This window comes from Arvicanthis niloticus, chromosome 5 (assembly GCF_011762505.2).
Source record: "Arvicanthis niloticus isolate mArvNil1 chromosome 5, mArvNil1.pat.X, whole genome shotgun sequence".
Taxonomy (NCBI): Eukaryota; Metazoa; Chordata; class Mammalia; order Rodentia; family Muridae; genus Arvicanthis; species Arvicanthis niloticus.
In genome coordinates this window covers 17,306,740-17,322,565 of record NC_047662.1, presented here as the reverse complement: position 1 = coordinate 17,322,565, position 15,826 = coordinate 17,306,740, and the positions used below count along the sequence as shown (strand labels likewise).

The following is a 15,826-nucleotide window of genomic DNA, read 5'->3' as shown; positions in this document are numbered from 1 at the left end:
GTTCAGGAACTAGGCGTCTAAAGTCTGACTGACGTCTGTCCTTGAACACGTCTCTGTGACTTTAAGGCCACCCGAACCACAAAGTCCTCAGAGATTCCTCAAAGCTGTGAGAAGTGCTCCATTAATCATATCCTGGAGTGAGGGAGTGTCAGGATCCCTCTTTTACCCAGCAGCTACCTGTGATCTCCTCAGGTCTGGCTGTTCTGCGGAGCCATGAGCCACTGGCCTTAGGACGCTGGCACCGAGTGTCTGCAGAACGCCTGAACAAAGACGGCAGCCTGCAGGTGGATGGAGGGCGCCCTGTGTTACGCTCTTCACCAGGAAAGAGCCAGGGCCTCAACCTGCACACCCTACTCTACCTGGGTGGTGTGGAGCCCTCTGTACAGCTGTCCCCAGCCACCAATATGAGTGCTCACTTTCGTGGCTGTGTGGGTGAGGTAAGGAGCAGCCCTCAGAGGAAGAGTGGGAGGGAGAGTTCAATGTGGGACCGCCTGCCACTCCCAGGGCCCTGGGATCATACATTTTCTGATGATCCAGTTTCACCAAAATGGGCATAATAACAACCACTTTAAAGTTGTGTGGCTGACTGGCTACGTGGTACTCAGCTTCAAGGCCTCCCTGCCAGGGACTCAGGGTCCCATGTCACATTTTGTGCCCCTGCCTGACTTCCCAGACACTCTCTATCACATGCTCACTCTGCTGGCACACCTGGGTTTCCACACTCCATGAGTCCCTTGGTGCCCCTGTACCCACAGGTGTCTGTGAATGGCAAGCGGTTGGACCTCACCTACAGCTTCTTGGGCAGCCAGGGTGTGGGGCAGTGCTACGACAGCTCCCCTTGCGAGCGCCAGCCCTGCCGGAATGGCGCCACATGCATGCCTGCGGGCGAATATGAGTTCCAGTGCCTTTGTCAAGATGGCTTCAAAGGTGCCAGGGCCAGCCCAGGGCACAGCAGGGCAGGGGACCAGCAGCCCAAGGGTCAGAAGGTAACCCCTGCCCACCCACCTCCCTCCACCTTGTCTAACAGGAGACCTTTGTGAGCATGAAGAGAACCCTTGCCAGCTCCAAGAACCTTGTCTGAATGGTGGCACCTGCCGGGGTGCCCGTTGCCTCTGTCCACCTGGCTTCTCTGGTCCGCGCTGCCAACAAGGTACTTGTTAGTTGTCTTGTGTACCTTCCTTGGGGCTAGACATAGTTCCTGGGTATCTGTGTCCACCAACTAGGTCCCACTCTTGCCCACAGGTGCTGGATATGGCGTAGTGGAGTCAGACTGGCACCCTGAAGGCAGTGGAGGCAATGGTATGTACCATCTGTGGCCAGCTAGGCGAATGGTGGCCTTGGCTGCTCCTTGGTCTTAGCTTGCAGCTCGTTTTCCTTCAGTTAGCTATATCTCAGTTTGGGTCCTCAAGGAAAACAAGCCCATGGGAAGAACTCATATGGGGACAGATAGGCAGAACAAATGGGACAGAGCTATACACAGCTTCTTGGCAGGGTGGCCTTGGGTAAGCCTTTGAACCACTCTGGCATCCGTTTTCTTCAGTCAGCAAGCATCTGTTGTGTGCCAGCTTGAACAACACAGGACTTTTATTCTCTGGAATTCCACATATTTAAAAAGTAAAAAAGTGAGAGATAGTGTCGGGGACCGCTCTGCCAAATGTTGGAACCCACACTGCCCAGGGGGCCAAAATTGTTAGAGTCCGCACTGCCCCAAGCTTTGGGGGGCTAAATTGTCAGGGCTCATACTGCTGCTCCGGTCCGAGGGTCAGGGTTCAGCAAGAGAGAGAGTGAGGGCAGATACGAAGAATGGAGACCAGACAGTGTGATTTAGTCCCGTTTATTCTCAAGTCTCTCTTCTCTCTTTCTAAGTCCCTTGTTCCTAGTCCAAGTCCCAAGTCTCAAGTTCCCAGTCCCTAGTTCCTAGTCCCTACTGCCTTCAGGTTCCAAGTTTCCTTTTCAAACAAAGTTTTCCTCTCACCTTTTATAAGTCTGACTTCTCAAGTCACACCTTTAAGTCACACACACCCAAGGGAAAATCCTGGGCATCTAAAACAAGATGTTATCAGAGTGTGTTCAGCTGTTGTAGGCTGTTGAAAAGAAGTCTCTTGTCAGGGTATATGGCTCAAGATGGCTGCAAGGATGATAGCCGCCTTCTGTCGGCTCCCCACAAGATAGCTTAGCGGTTAAGAGTGCCTGAGGCTCCTACAGAGACCTGAGTTCAGTTGCCATCACCTACATCAGCTCATAACTGCCTATGACTCCCGATCTAGAGGATCTGACAATCTCTAATAACCTCCACAAGACTGAAGTGCACGTGCACATGCACACACACACACAGAGACACATACACACAGAGACATACACATATACACATAGACATGGAAACACACATACACACAGAGACACACACACATACATACACACACACACACACACACACACTGGCATGAGCATGCCCACACTCACATGCACATTGTACACACAATGATAATTAGCTATAAATAACAATGCGATGGACATAGAGATTCACACTCGCTGTCTCCCATGCTCCCACAGATGCCCCTGGGCAATATGGAGCCTACTTTCATGACAGTGGCTTCCTCGCCCTCCCTGGCAACAGCTTCTCTAGGAGGTAAGATGGGTGTTAGTTGACTCTCTGGGCCCAACACGGTTAACAGGAAGTCTGAGACACAGACTTCCCCCACCCACTGCTTCCTGCTCCCTCTTCCCAGCCTGCCTGAAGTACCTGAGACCATCGAATTCGAGGTTCGGACCACTACAGCCAATGGCCTCCTTCTCTGGCAGGGTGTGGTGAGTGGACATCCGCCTGGGGGTCCTGGGGCTTCTGGGGCTGGAAACTGACCTCCTGGTCAGTGCGATGTAGAAAGAGGACGGCTGAGGCTACAGCCCTCCAGGTCTCAGCGCTGCAGTGCAGGACCCTAGGGACCCCATGTTTCCTTGGCAGGTGAGAGAAGCCAGCCGTAGCAAAGACTTTATTAGCCTTGGACTACAGGATGGCCATCTTGTCTTCAGGTGAGCTCCAGCACCTCCAGCCCCCACTTCCAATCCTGGCTTCTCCCATGGGAAGCTGCAGGTCCAGGTGCCCCAGCCGCACACCCCAGTACCATCTGCACCTTCATCCCACCCCAAAACTCACACCTTCGTGGCTCTCTGTTATTCCAGCTACCAACTGGGCAGTGGGGAGGCCCGTCTTGTCTCTGAAGACCCCATCAATGACGGCGAGTGGCATCGGGTGACGGCGCTGCGGTAAGGAATCCAGCCAGGCACTAGGGGAAGGGACCAGAGGTGGGCATAGAATCAGGAGCACACACCTCCCCGCCCCAGGCTTGGGGCAAGGCAGAGGCTTTGAGATCTGAGGGACAGAATAAGTAACATAGAAACCAGCAACCCGCCCGGGCAGTGGTGGCTCACGCCTTTAATCCCAGCACTTGGGAGGCAGAGGCAGGCAGATTTCTGAGTTCGAGGCCAGCCTGGTCTACAGTGTGAGTTCCAGGACAGCCAAGGCTATACAGAGAAACCCTGTCTCGAAAAACCATAAATAAATAAGAAACCAGCAACCCATCAGTATCACGGTGGTGGTGCACACTTGTGATCCCAGCACGTGGAAGGTAGAGGCAAGAAGATTCTGAGTTCAAGCCCTGCCTTTGCTTCTTAAAGAGGGGAAAGCTGAGGACAGGCCTCAGAAGGTGGCTGTGTGTGGCAGTAGGAAAGTAGAGATCTGAGAGCAAGCAGGGGCCATATTTGCCTATTGGGGTCTCAATGACATGGGGAGGATGGGAATTAAGACAATGGAATCTCCTGACCCTGTCACACCGGCAGAGAGGGCCAGAAAGGCTCCATCCAAGTAGACGGTGAAGAGCTGGTCATCGGCCGGTCCCCAGGTCCTAACGTGGCAGTCAACACCAAGGACATCATCTTCGTTGGTGAGTGGTAGATGGGGAGGGGATGGCAGCCTTCAGGGCTGCAGTTTGGCTTCCTTGCCTCTCGGTTGCACCAATGACCCACCATCACAATGATCCTCTTCCGGCCACAGGTGGTGCCCCAGATGTGGCCACACTGACCAGGGGCAAGTTCTCCTCTGGGATCACAGGCTGTATCAAGAATCTGGTGCTGCACTCCGCCCGGCCTGGAGCCCCACCCCCACAGCCCCTGGACCTGCAGCATCGTGCCCAGGCAGGGGCCAACACACGTCCCTGCCCCTCATAGGCACCCGCCTGCCTCCCATGGACTCCTGGGCAGCACCCAGCCTGACAGTGTCGAGTATATTATTATTAATATTATTATGACATTTTGTAAGAGACTGAGGCAATGCCACGCTTTGCTGCTACCACCCTGGGCTGGACTGGAGGGTGGGTGCGCGAGCTCCCACGTATGTGTGGGCAGAGCCCCGAGGCTGGTGGGCAGGACAAGGGGACTGGAATAGGTTTCCACAGAAGGCTCCTGGGACTTGGGAGTCAGGCAGGCATCATGGCTTGGAGGGCTCAGAACTGTTCCTACACTCCTTTCCCTGCTTCAGAGTCAGGCTGGGCTGCCCGCTTCAGCAGTTCGTGTGGACAGTCCTCATTGCTGAGAGCGCCAACCTCAGTTATCACCTGGTACCTCACTGTCAAATCGAAGGAGGGGTTGTGGCCATGGCCTGAGCCACTGTTCTGGGAGCAGAAGGCAGCTCACCGCCCCTGCGGGCCACATAACATCCCAGCCTCCTCCACACCTACCTAGCCAGAGGTCCCATGTCCTTGGCAGTCTCTCCTCCCACCCAGCCCTCCCCCATCTGCATTCCCCCCACACACCCCACCCCACACCCCACACCCCACACACACAGCCCAGGGCCCTGCCCTCAGGAGCTGCAAGGGAGACCAACTCTTTCCCAAAACTGCTAGGCAGGGCCCAGCAATGAGGTCCCACTACACCAGGCCACACCCCCCACTCTTCTGGAGGTGAAGGCCCAGGGTGTGGGGGAGCAGGAATCAGGAACACCAGTGGCTTGGTAGGGGCAGCTGAGACCTCAGCTTGGGAAGGCGAGGAGGGATGATGTTAGCCCTGCCCCATCTGGGAGCCTGAGGACCCAACTAAGGGGTAAGCAGGCCCAGACTGTGGCTCTTGGGTCCTAGGGGGAACTCCCTGTGATCTTTCTCTCTCTCTCTCTCTCTTTTTTTTTTCTTAATAAACGGTGCTATCCCTGCTAGAGGCCTCCTGTCTCAATGCCAAGGGATTCACTCAGTACTGCTGGGGGAAGGGCAAAGGCAGGGTTGTGTTTCTGAGACCTGAAAGAGAAGCAAACCCCAACTGAGATTTGTTGTTGTTGTTGTTTTGTTTTTCTGATCAAGGAAGGCCCCAGTTCCTACCCTAGACACCCTTCCCCCACCTAGCACAATGATCCACCTCAACCCACAGGACCTGTTCTCTCTGTCATGAGCACTCTGCCTCAGAAGCAGACGGACAGGTTGTCTTCCCACAAATCAAGCTTTATTGAGCAACAATAAATTTATATAAGCAATGTCAATATCATTCATAGAAGCTAAGTCAGTATCATTTATATAAGCTACATCAGTATCATTGGCTACAACTTCCCTCACAGACATGGTCCTTGGCCATTTCAGATCCTCTCCTTCCAGTCCTAGTGACTAATTGTAATTCTCAGACGTCTCGGGACACGTCTCGTTGTCTTGTGTATCTATGGGTATATAGGTGTGTGCTGTATCACAGAATGACTACAGGTTTGAAGAGGCCCCGGTGAAGGTAATGGCCTAGCTGCAGAGAGGCCGGCTGTAGTTGGAGTCTAATGTCCCAGTTAGCATTGCCAGCCCCCATGGAGCTGGGTCCCAATATCACAGTTCAAACAAGACAAGCAGGGGATCCTGCTGCACCAAGACACCCCCAGCCCCATCAGGACACTGTCCAAAATACTTCACCCTTCTATCTAGGACACCACCAGCTGCTGCTGGCCACCGTAGCCCTACATTAGGTGTTGTTCCTCGTATATGATCCTGGGCAAGAAGTTAGGTCTGGTTTTTTTTTTTTTTCTTTTTTCCCCCACCACATGTGTACCTAATATCTGAGGAAACCAGAATAGGGTGTTGGATCCTCTGGAACTGCAATTATAGACAGTTGTGAGCTGCCTATGGGTGCTAGAAATCAAACCTGGGTCCTCTGGAAGAGCACTTAAAACACTTAAACACTTTAAACCTCTTAAACACTTGCCATTTCTCCTGGTTTGATTTGAATTGGTTTGCTTTAGTTGTGTGTGTGTGTGTGTGTGTGTGTGTGTGTGTGTGTGAGAGAGAGAGAGAGAGAGAGAGAGAGAGAGAGAGAGAGAGAGAGAGAAAGGCAGACAGACAGAGAGACAGAGAGACAGAGAGAGAGGGTCTCTCTTTGTAGCCCTGGCTTTCCTAGAACTCAATATATAGACCAGGCTGGCCTGAGCCTTCTGCTTTCTGCAGGCTTTACTTCATTTGGGAAACAGCACATGGCCCATTTTCCAGAGAGACAGACTGAGGTTCAAAGAACTAAGTGACCTCTTCCAAGTCAGCCAGCTAACAGAGCTTAAAACCCAGGCCTGTCAGACCCCAGAGCCTACTCAGCTGATAACTACAGACCCCTAACGATGACCTCCCTGGTTCTGGAAGGTCGGCCAGCTCAGCCACAGACCCCCAGGAGCCACCCTGCCAGGACATAGGTGACAAACATTGCAGGCTGCACAGCATCTGAGGCGAAGCCTGTGGACACTTTGGTGCCAGGCCAGCCAACCCAGGCAGCAGCAGCACCAGAGGAGGCCAGTGCAGGTCAGCAGTATCGAGGAGACCAGAGCCACCCACCAGAGCCAGGGACCTGTGGGAGGAATGAGAGTCCATTCAGCTTCTACTGGGCCTAATGTTATAATATCATGTGGACAGGACCCGTGGTGTGTGTGTGTGTGTGTGTGTGTGTGTGTGTGTGTGACTGACCACAGGATAATTTATGGTGTAGTGAGGGTATGTGTACCGTAGCAAGAATGTGGAGGACAGGGGACCACTTCATGGAGTCTGTTTCCTTCCTCTTATCTTTACATGGGTTTACATTGAAAACCCAGGCTCACTCGGCAAGCGCCTTTATCCACTAAGCTCTCTTGCCAGCCCCTCAACTTCTTTTTTGCAGTTTTTGCTGTTTGGCCTATGTCTGTGTGGTCTGTGCTTGTGTGTGGGTTGTTTGTTTGTTGAGACATGGTTTCTCTGTGTAGCCCTGGCTGGCCTGGAATTCACTCTGTAGACCAGGCTGCCCTCAAACTCACAGCAATCCACCAGCCTCTGCCTCCCTAGTGCTGGGATTAAAGGTGTGTGCCACCACTGCCCAGCTTGCTTGTGTTTTTATACATGTTCTCATGTGTGTAGATATACATATGTGTATTTGATTGTGGAGGCCAAGGCTGACATCAGGAAGCCTTTTTTATTTACGACTTAATTTATTTTTAATTATGTATCTGTGTGTGGGCATGTGCATGGGAGTCCAGGTATCCTTGGAAGCCAGAGTCATCAGATCCTTGTGGAGCTGGGGTTACAGGTCCTGACAACTAAACTCAAATCCTCTGCAAGAGTAGTATGAACTCTTAACCTCCAAGCTATCTCTCCAACCCAGGACACTTCCTTGCCCAATCTCTTTCCTTGCCACCTCATTTTCTCAGACAAGGTCTCTCCTACTGAACCCAAGGCTTGTCTGTTGGGCTAGACTGGCTTCCCCAGTGCTGGGATTACAGGTTCACCAGCTTTGAGCCTGTCTTTTTACATAAGTGGTGGAATCCAAGCGTTTTCCTGACTGACCCAGGTGGGATTTCGGTAGAAGAATGTAAGGGGTTTTTCACCAAGTGTCATCTACCTTCCAGCACTTCTTGTGTGATAGGCGCCAGCCCTGCTGGAGAGGCCCTCTCAGCTGTGGACCCAAGAGCCGCAAGGAGAGTCAGAGGCTTGGAACCGTCATCTTCCATTGTCCAGGTCTCCTTGGGTACCAGAGAGGGACCTGTGAGCAGTAACAACACACTGAGAGCTTCCCCTTCAGGGGGCACTAAAGATGTCCCTTACTCCTCATGAGGGTTCTCTGTGCTCCTCACTACCAGAAGAAGGGAAATGAGGGACAAAGAGTACACAGTCAGAAATGAGGTCTGGTCTACCCAGCAGGCTGGGAAGTGGAGCTGCTGCTTCTTAAGACATAGGGCAGAGCCGTCTGGGGTGAGTGGTGTCTGAGCAGCAAGTGTCTCACTCTAAGCAGAACACTTAACTGACACAGCACTTGCAGGTGAAGGGTCTGCAGGGTTGGATGGGAATGCTGACAGGCCCTCAGGTGAAGCATCTCTCTCAAGGCCTCAGGCCACTCCAACATGACCATTACTGTGGCCACGCCCCCTCCCACTGCGGCATTACCTCTCTACCCAGGCCCTGACACCCAGGAGATGAACATTAGGGCCGGCCAGCCTGTTGAGAGGGGGTCCAAGTGATCCCTATCACTGACCTCTGCAGCTGGCCGGGGGACGGGAGTCCTGGTCACTGCCGTCACCACAGTTGTCCATGTCCCAGTCATCACATAGAAGGCTCCGGGGCACACATCTGCTGTTCCGACAGCGGAAGTACGTGCCGCAAGGCCCTGGGGTAGAAAAGGGAAGCTGGGAGTAAGGATCCTACAACAGTGTGGCCCCAAGGTGAGAGAACTGGGGGGCAGGACAAGGCTGCTATCAGTATGTTCACGGAAGGTGGGTGGCTGTTTCCTGGAGACGTAACAGTACGGTCTTTGGGGCAATCAACACAGTGGTTGTAGGGCTGGTGGCCATGATGGCTTAGAGGCTAACACTTACTGAAGTCATAAAATAGGTAGCCAGGATGTCCTTGAGCTTGGTGTGCTGATAACCTTTGACCTCTGGTCTCATGACCTCTGCCTCCCTACTGCTGGGATTGCAGGTTTTGAGCCACCATGTCCAATTTATGCAATGCTGGGGGCCAAACTCAGGGCCTTCTTTGAGCTAGCAAGCCACATCCCAACACCTTTAAGATTTTTAATTTTTTTTTTTTTTAAGACAGGGTCTCCTGGTGTGACCCAGTCTAGACTCAAACACTTTATGCTCCTGATTCAGCTTCCAAGGACGGGATTATAGGCATGGACCATGTGTTCTTTAACTCTGAGGAGCAGTGGTAAGAAGACTGAAGCAAGGGGAGGTTGGGTCACCTGACCGTGGTCACAGGACTTGCTGTCTGAGTTGGAGGAAGGATAGATTTGAAGTTCACCCAGGGGTGTGAGTGTGGGTTATGTGCCTATGACCTGTAGAGTCACAATGGGGGCTGGAGAGATGGCTCAGTGGTTAAAAGCACTGACAGTTCTTCTGAAGGTCCTGAGTTCAATTCCCATCACTCACATGGTAGCTCCTAGCTGTCTGATGCCATCTTCTGGTGTGTAGAGTACATGCAGAGAAAAGTACCCATATACATACATAAATAAGTCTTAAAAACTAACTAAATAAAAGAGTCTCAATAACCCTGAACATCCTCTGCAGATTCTGGCTCCTGCCTTTGCCCTTATCACTGGTAACGCTGCCACTCCCTTCCTAAGTGGGAAATCTCCACTCAAGTGCTATTTTATCCCTCAGCTTACCTAGAACTGCAAGCCTCCTTTCCCCAACCCCCATGGATGCTCAGCCCAGCTGACAGTCGACTAAACTACTTATTCCATGGGCTAGACACAGATCCACTTGTTCATTTGCTTAGCGTCTACCTTCCCAGCAGCAAGCCAACACCCAGAACACAGGGCCTTCTCTAGTGCTTGCCGAAGTAGCCTTAGTGCCTGTGATAGCACCTGGCACACAGCAGGTGCTCAATTAATGTTTATAAGTGACCACACGTGAGGGAAAGAATGAGACTCAGTATACAGAGTCTGTAGACAGCTTGACTAATCCCATGCTGTGGGCAAAAGCTAGTGTAGGAACCAGATGTGAGATATTCAGGTCTCAGTTTAAACTTAGAATTCACTGCCCATGGAAGCATTCCGGGAAGAGTACACTACTTTCCAGGAGAGGGCCCCAGGATGGGAGGGGGTCAGGAAACTGAGCCCTTAATGTAATAAACCTGGGCAAATGGAAGACACTCATTGTCATAAAAGTAATGTGCGGACCTGAGTCATCTATAGAGCGGACCTGAGATTAGCCTTTGTGGTCCTTTGTGGTTGCCCTCGTAAGCTCTGTTTAAGAACTGCTCCCAGCTTTTGTTCGGGGGTTCTCTTGCCTGCATGCAAGGGAGCCCCGGTGCATCAATAAACCTCATGTTAATGCAGTGAATCCAGTCTGTGAGTGTCTCTGGGGGAGCGCGTCCCCTGGCTTTGGATCTTAGAGTCCAACACTAGCTTTAGACCCACGTAATGGTAGCTAACCAGTAATTGTAACATTTGGGAAGCAGAGACAGGAGGATCAAGAATTCAAGGCTAGCTTGGGCTACATGAGACCCTGTCTCAAAAGATCAAGGAGCTGGGCAGACTGATCAGTGAGTAAAAGTACTTTCTGTGCAAACATGAGTACCTACGTTTGAATCCCCAGCACCCATGTAAACTCTGGGCACAGTGATATGCTCCTGTTATGCCGGGGGTGGGATGTGAGACAGACAGATACTGGAGACTTGGTAACCAGCTAGTTTAGCCGAAACGGGGGTCTCCAGGTTTAGAGACTCACTCAAAAAATAAGGTAGAATCCAGTAAGATGGTTCAGTAGGTAAAGGCACTCGCTTCACACAGTAGAGGAAGAAACAACTCCTACCAGTTGGCTTCTAACCTCCAACATACACACATGAGGGCACACTTCATATAGAGCCAGAGACTCAACAGGGAAGAGATAACACCTCCCATCCGCTCCTCAGCACCTACACACACACACACAGAGACAATTCTAGTGTAGACAAAGGTGAGTGGTAGTTGAGTAGACACATGAGCTTGCCCAAAGGGCCAAGTACCTCATAGCCAAGAGCTGGCCCACCATCTAATCCTCTAGGATCTAAGGCAGTACCAGAGGCCTCTTAACCTTGGGATGCCCACAAGCCCCACGCTTAACTCTCTAGTCTGCAGACTTAGCCAGAACTGGTTGGAAAGCTCCTACTGAGCCTGGGCTCTGGGAGCTAGCCTGCTCTACCTTACAGTAGTGACATCAGCATGTGACTCTAGGCCTAAGGCAATCTGCAGGCCTACGTACAGCCTCGGGCTTGATATGACTTGAAAGACAGATTCCAGCATCAACCCCTTAGCTTGAGTTGGGCGTAGTGTTGAAAGCCTTGGATCTAAGACCTCAGGAGCAGAGGCAGAAGGATCTCTAGGTCAAAGCCAACTTTGAGCCAGAGAAGGACCCTGGCTTTTAAAAAAAAAAAAAACCAAAATACAAACAACAATAACAAAAATCAAGCTGGGTGTACTTCTTTAATTCCAGCACTCAGGAGGCAGAGGCAGGAAGATCTTTATGAGTTCAAGGCCAGGCTGGTCTACAAAGCAAGTTCCAGGACTGCCACTGCTACATAGAGAAACCCTTTCTCAAAATAAATAAATAGATATATAGATATAGATAGATAGATAGATAGTTCAACCAAACAAACCAGTGTCAACAAAATGGCTCAGAGGGTAAAAGCTGTGACATACATGTGCTGTTTGAATGTCTCTCTTACACACACACACACACACACACACACACAGCTCTAAGCCTGTGGTCCCAGCACACAAGAGGCTGAGGCAGGAGGATGACTGTAAGTTCATGGCCAGCCTATGCTACATAGACCCTGTCAAGAAACAGAACCAGGAAACAAAGAAATCTGAAAATGCTGTCAACAGAGGTACAGAGCAGCCTGGGGTGAGCTGGCGGCCAGAGAGGGCCCAGAGAGGAACCTGCCTTGCCTAAGTGAGTTTTAGGGGAGAGTCCTAGAGAAGGCCTTCACCAAACCTGACAGGTTGGCCCACACAGAGGGGCCGGTGTATGTATGTATCGGTGTGCAAGGTGGTACTGAAGTGTGTGGCCATTTAGGGGAGAGGACAGTGAGTGAGCATATGAGGGGTATGTGCCAACATGGGTTCAATTGTAAGTGAGGTCCACACAGTTTTCGTGTGAACAGGTGTCCTGTGTGGACCTTGAACGTGTGAGGCTAGAAGGACGCAGGATTTGTAGATCTAGCTCATTCCTCACTGGTTCCCCAACCCTGTCCCAGTCACCTACTGTTTCCTAACTGGGACCCCATTCCCCTCTTCCTGTCCTCTCCTGCTCTATCTCTCACCTCACCCTAGCCATCAGCCCCAACCCACCCAGGCGGAAGGAGGTGACCTCGCCCAAAAAGTCCACCCGGGGTTGGCGGCCCCTGGTGACCAGGCGCAAGCCAAGCCAGGGCCCAGAGGACATGAATGGGGCTGGAATGGTCAGACCACAGATCGGGGGCCCCAGGACCCGGGGCGCCTCCTGCGGGCCGTCATAGAATTGCAGGTAGGAGCCCGGCGCGCATGGGTCGCTGGAGGATGCTTTGGCGGTTGGTGTGGCCGCAGTGGCCTGAGTGGCTGTGGTGGTCCTGGTCCGGGTGGCCGAGGACAGGCTGTAAACCAGAAAGAAGCGGAATTGGAAGCGCATCCTGTCTTCAGGGGCTGCAGCACGCAGCCACAGCATACAGTCAGTGTCCGGAGTCACGAAGTAGAACTTGCGCGAAGCCGAGTGTGAGCGCAGCTGCAGCGCGTCCCCCTGCCACGTCTGTCCGCACAGGTCCATCAGGTCCGCTGCGGGGAGAGTGCAGGGGCGAGGTCAGGCGGGATCACCCCGCTGCCGCCCCGGGCCCGCCCTCTCTGAGTGATCCAGGAAGTCGCACATCCTCTGTAAGCCTCATTGGCAAAACAAGGATGAATTTTTGTGAGCACTCTATGACTTAATTCAAAATCACAACTTCCAATTTAAAATCTCTGGACTTCAGCCCCTAGGGTGGTGGCATCTACCTGTAAAAACCAATCAATATTCTGGAGAGCAGAAAGAAGCATGGTGAGTCAAGGCTAGCCTGGGTTACAAATCCAGACCTGTGTCTCAAAAGGGAAAACTATAGCAATCAGGCCTGGCTATGCACGCCTTTAATCCCTGGACCCAGGAGGCAGAGGCACAAGGATCTCTGTGAGTTCAAAGCCAGCTCTGGTCTTTAGAGTGAATTCCAAGATAGCCAGGACTACAAAATGAGATTCTGTCTCAAAAATGTGAGAAGAGAAAGGGAGAGGGACAGGAAAAGAGACAGAGAAAGAATGTAAATAAGGTTTTCAGGTGGTGCACACCTCTGATCCCAAAACTTGGGAGGTGGAGACAGGATAATCAGGCCGTTCTTAGCGATAAACAAGTTTAAGGCCCTCTGAGATACATGAGACTTCCGTATAAAAGGGTCAGGGATGATGGTGTATACACAGTATTATTTTCAAGGAAGCTACAGAATATGCAGACCTCTCTAAGATCAGATACTACCCCAGGGACTATTGTGTTCACTACAGGAAGGACAAACAGAAACAGTCAACAGGCTAGATGTAGCTGCCAGAACAAATGTCTCCTGTCAAATTGGGTCTTGTCATCAAGATAAAAAAAACTAATGTTACTTTTCCAAGTATTTTGTAGGCTGAGATTGTAACGAAAAACTCCTGGACATCTAAGTTTCTCTCTCTGCTCAGAATGCAATGAACTACTAAAGTGTCAGCCACCTCCCTCCGGTATCTTGTGTGTGAGGATGGGGTGGATACAACTGGGAGCCTGCCCATTCTCCATGTCTCCCTGCTAAAGGAGATCCTAGTTGCATCCCTGTGTTTTGGGGATTAGTATGTGACCTAGTTCTGACCTATATGATTTAAGGAGAGGTCTGCCGGGAGTTTCTGGGGAATAGCTTTCCTCCCTGCTTTAAAGAAAGGAGGATGGGGCTGGAGAGATGGTTCAGTGGTTAAGAGTATTGGCTCCTCTTCCAAGGTCCTGTGTTCAGTTCTGGGTGGCTCACAACTATCTGTAGTGGGATCCAATGCCCTCTTCTGGTGTGTCTGAAGACAGCTACAGTGTATTCATTTTAAAAAGGGGGGGGGGGGACACAGGGGACTGGTGGTGGCGCAGGCCTTTAATCCCAGCACTGGGGAGGTGGAGGCAGGCGGATTTCTATGAGATCAGCTTGGTTTCAATTCCAGGATAGGATAGCCAAGCCTATGTAAAGAAACCTTGTCTTGAAAAAATAAAAACCAAAAAGCAAAACAAAGCAAAACAAAAAAGTATAGTGGCCCACACATTTAATTTCAACACTCAGAAGACAGAGGCAGGAGGATCTCCCAAAGTTTGAAACCATCTACACTGCATATCAAGGCCTTACTTACCCAATATATAAACAATGATGATGATGATGGTGATGAGTAACTGGAGGGCGGTCCTGTAATCCCAGCTAAAAAGATTAAACACACAAGGCCTGCCTACGCTATGGAGTATGTTCAAGGGAAGCCTTTTAATTTTTATTTAATTTTTTTTTCAAGACAGGTTTCTCTGTGTAGCCTGGCCTGGAACTCAGAGATGCACCTGCCTTTGCCTCTGAGATCAAAGGCGTGCACACACTACCATCGCCTAGCTGGTACTTTCTCTTAAAGACTGAAAACAGCAGGCTAGGGATGTAGCTCAGAGGCAGAGTGTGTATCTGACCTGTGTGAGGCTGTAAATTCACATCCAGTATTGTCCAAAATAAAAGACAGAGAGGTCTAAGTGAGAAGCTCCTTCTCCTTCCAGCTTCTAACAGCTGTTGACACAGAAAGTGAGTCAGGAGCCACAGTAGTCCTCTTCTTGCAAGGATGAAGTTATAACATGATGTAGCTGCTGGAGTAACCATCCCTGGAATCACTTATGGCTGTTGTTAAGGATACAATAAAGTCCTAGATTTCACAAACACTATTTAGTTTGATATCTCCTCCATTTTGTTTGCTCATTTTGAGACAGAAATTCATGTCACTCTGGCTGGCCTCAAACTTGCAGAGATCCCCTGCCTCAGAGTCCTGAGGAATGAGGGGACATGTGCCACCACTCCCCAACTCTAGAATTTTTTTTAACGTGGTCCTGGGAATATAACCCAGGGTCTTACACATCTTAAGCAAATGCTCTAACACTGAGGTGCACCCCTGGCCTGCTGACTGCAGGAGACACAGCAGAGTAGGAGCAATGACGTCAGAGGTGGGATGCAGGAATGCCCAAATGCAAACTGTCTTACCCACAGCCCCAGCCTCAAGGGCTACCCCACCCACCCCCAGATCCCTGCCTCTGACTCACCTGGCTCTTCAACCTTCTAGAAGGGGTTGAAATAAACTTGAGAATACTAATGAGTGCTACCTGGGGAAAGCCTGGGAACCAGGGTCTCAGGTGTGCCCTGTCCAGGCCCTTCCTACTCACCTGTCCCCAAGGCAGACACAGTCAAGGCTGTTGTCCCTAGCAGGAGCAGCCTTTGGGGCAGCTGCCAAAGAAAAGCCATCTTGGATCTGTGCCCAGCAGGGGGCAGACCTGCGCAGTCTCCTTTAGGGTCTTTGGGGAGACTGGCGTGCAGGGCCTGACTGCTCCAGGAAGTGAACAGGGCACCTCAGGTCTCCTCACTGTGTTCTGGGTTCTCCCTCCCAGGTCTTCCTCCTTTGGATCAGAATTGCGTCTAAGGGTTGCCATGGAGATCTGGGGCCTCAGGCTGGAGAAGACAAGGATGTCTGCTCACCCTTTGCCAGACAGGAACCAGGAGACTCCGATCCAGCTTAGCTGCAGGGCTTCTAGAAGGGAGGCTTCTGCTCTCCATGAATTGCTGCTTTCCTAGATGGGTGG

The 15,826-nt window shown here is 51.4% G+C and overlaps 2 protein-coding genes across 2 annotated transcripts in view; one reads left to right on the top strand and one right to left on the bottom strand.

Moving 5' to 3' along the window:
- Positions 1 to 5,201, top strand: part of LOC117708381 (basement membrane-specific heparan sulfate proteoglycan core protein) — a 99,227-nt gene extending 94,026 nt beyond the window's left edge. Inside the window, exons 88-97 of the mRNA XM_034501976.2 lie at positions 193 to 437; positions 756 to 927; positions 1,028 to 1,150; positions 1,243 to 1,299; positions 2,554 to 2,629; positions 2,730 to 2,808; positions 2,963 to 3,030; positions 3,181 to 3,264; positions 3,838 to 3,941; positions 4,052 to 5,201. Of these exons, the coding sequence (XP_034357867.1) occupies positions 193 to 437; positions 756 to 927; positions 1,028 to 1,150; positions 1,243 to 1,299; positions 2,554 to 2,629; positions 2,730 to 2,808; positions 2,963 to 3,030; positions 3,181 to 3,264; positions 3,838 to 3,941; positions 4,052 to 4,224 (1,181 nt within the window). The 3' untranslated portion in view covers positions 4,225 to 5,201. The remainder of the gene's footprint in view (positions 1 to 192; positions 438 to 755; positions 928 to 1,027; positions 1,151 to 1,242; positions 1,300 to 2,553; positions 2,630 to 2,729; positions 2,809 to 2,962; positions 3,031 to 3,180; positions 3,265 to 3,837; positions 3,942 to 4,051) is intronic.
- A 1,058-nt stretch (positions 5,202 to 6,259) lies between these two features.
- Positions 6,260 to 15,826, bottom strand: Ldlrad2 (low density lipoprotein receptor class A domain containing 2). The gene is made up of 5 exons (XM_034503563.2): positions 15,413 to 15,826; positions 12,298 to 12,756; positions 8,497 to 8,628; positions 7,867 to 8,007; positions 6,260 to 6,846 (listed from the first exon to the last, which is right to left on the bottom strand). The coding sequence occupies exons 1-5, from the start codon at positions 15,489 to 15,491 to the stop codon at positions 6,617 to 6,619; spliced, it is 1,041 nt and encodes a 346-aa protein (XP_034359454.2). The 5' UTR covers positions 15,492 to 15,826; the 3' UTR covers positions 6,260 to 6,616.

What these genes read in the sequence shown, in the direction of transcription:
- Ldlrad2 (XM_034503563.2), bottom strand. Translation starts at nt 15,491, where the DNA reads ATGGCTTTTCTTTGGCAGCTGCCCCAAAGGCTGCTCCTGCTAGGGACA. An exon ending in TGTGTCTGCCTTGGGGACAG is followed by an intron (nt 12,757 to 15,412) that starts GTGAGTAGGAAG and finishes CTCTCCCCGCAG; the next exon opens with CGGACCTGATGGACCTGTGC. An exon ending in TCCCCCGGCCAGCTGCAGAG is followed by an intron (nt 8,008 to 8,496) that starts GTCAGTGATAGG and finishes TACTGCTCACAG; the next exon opens with GTCCCTCTCTGGTACCCAAG.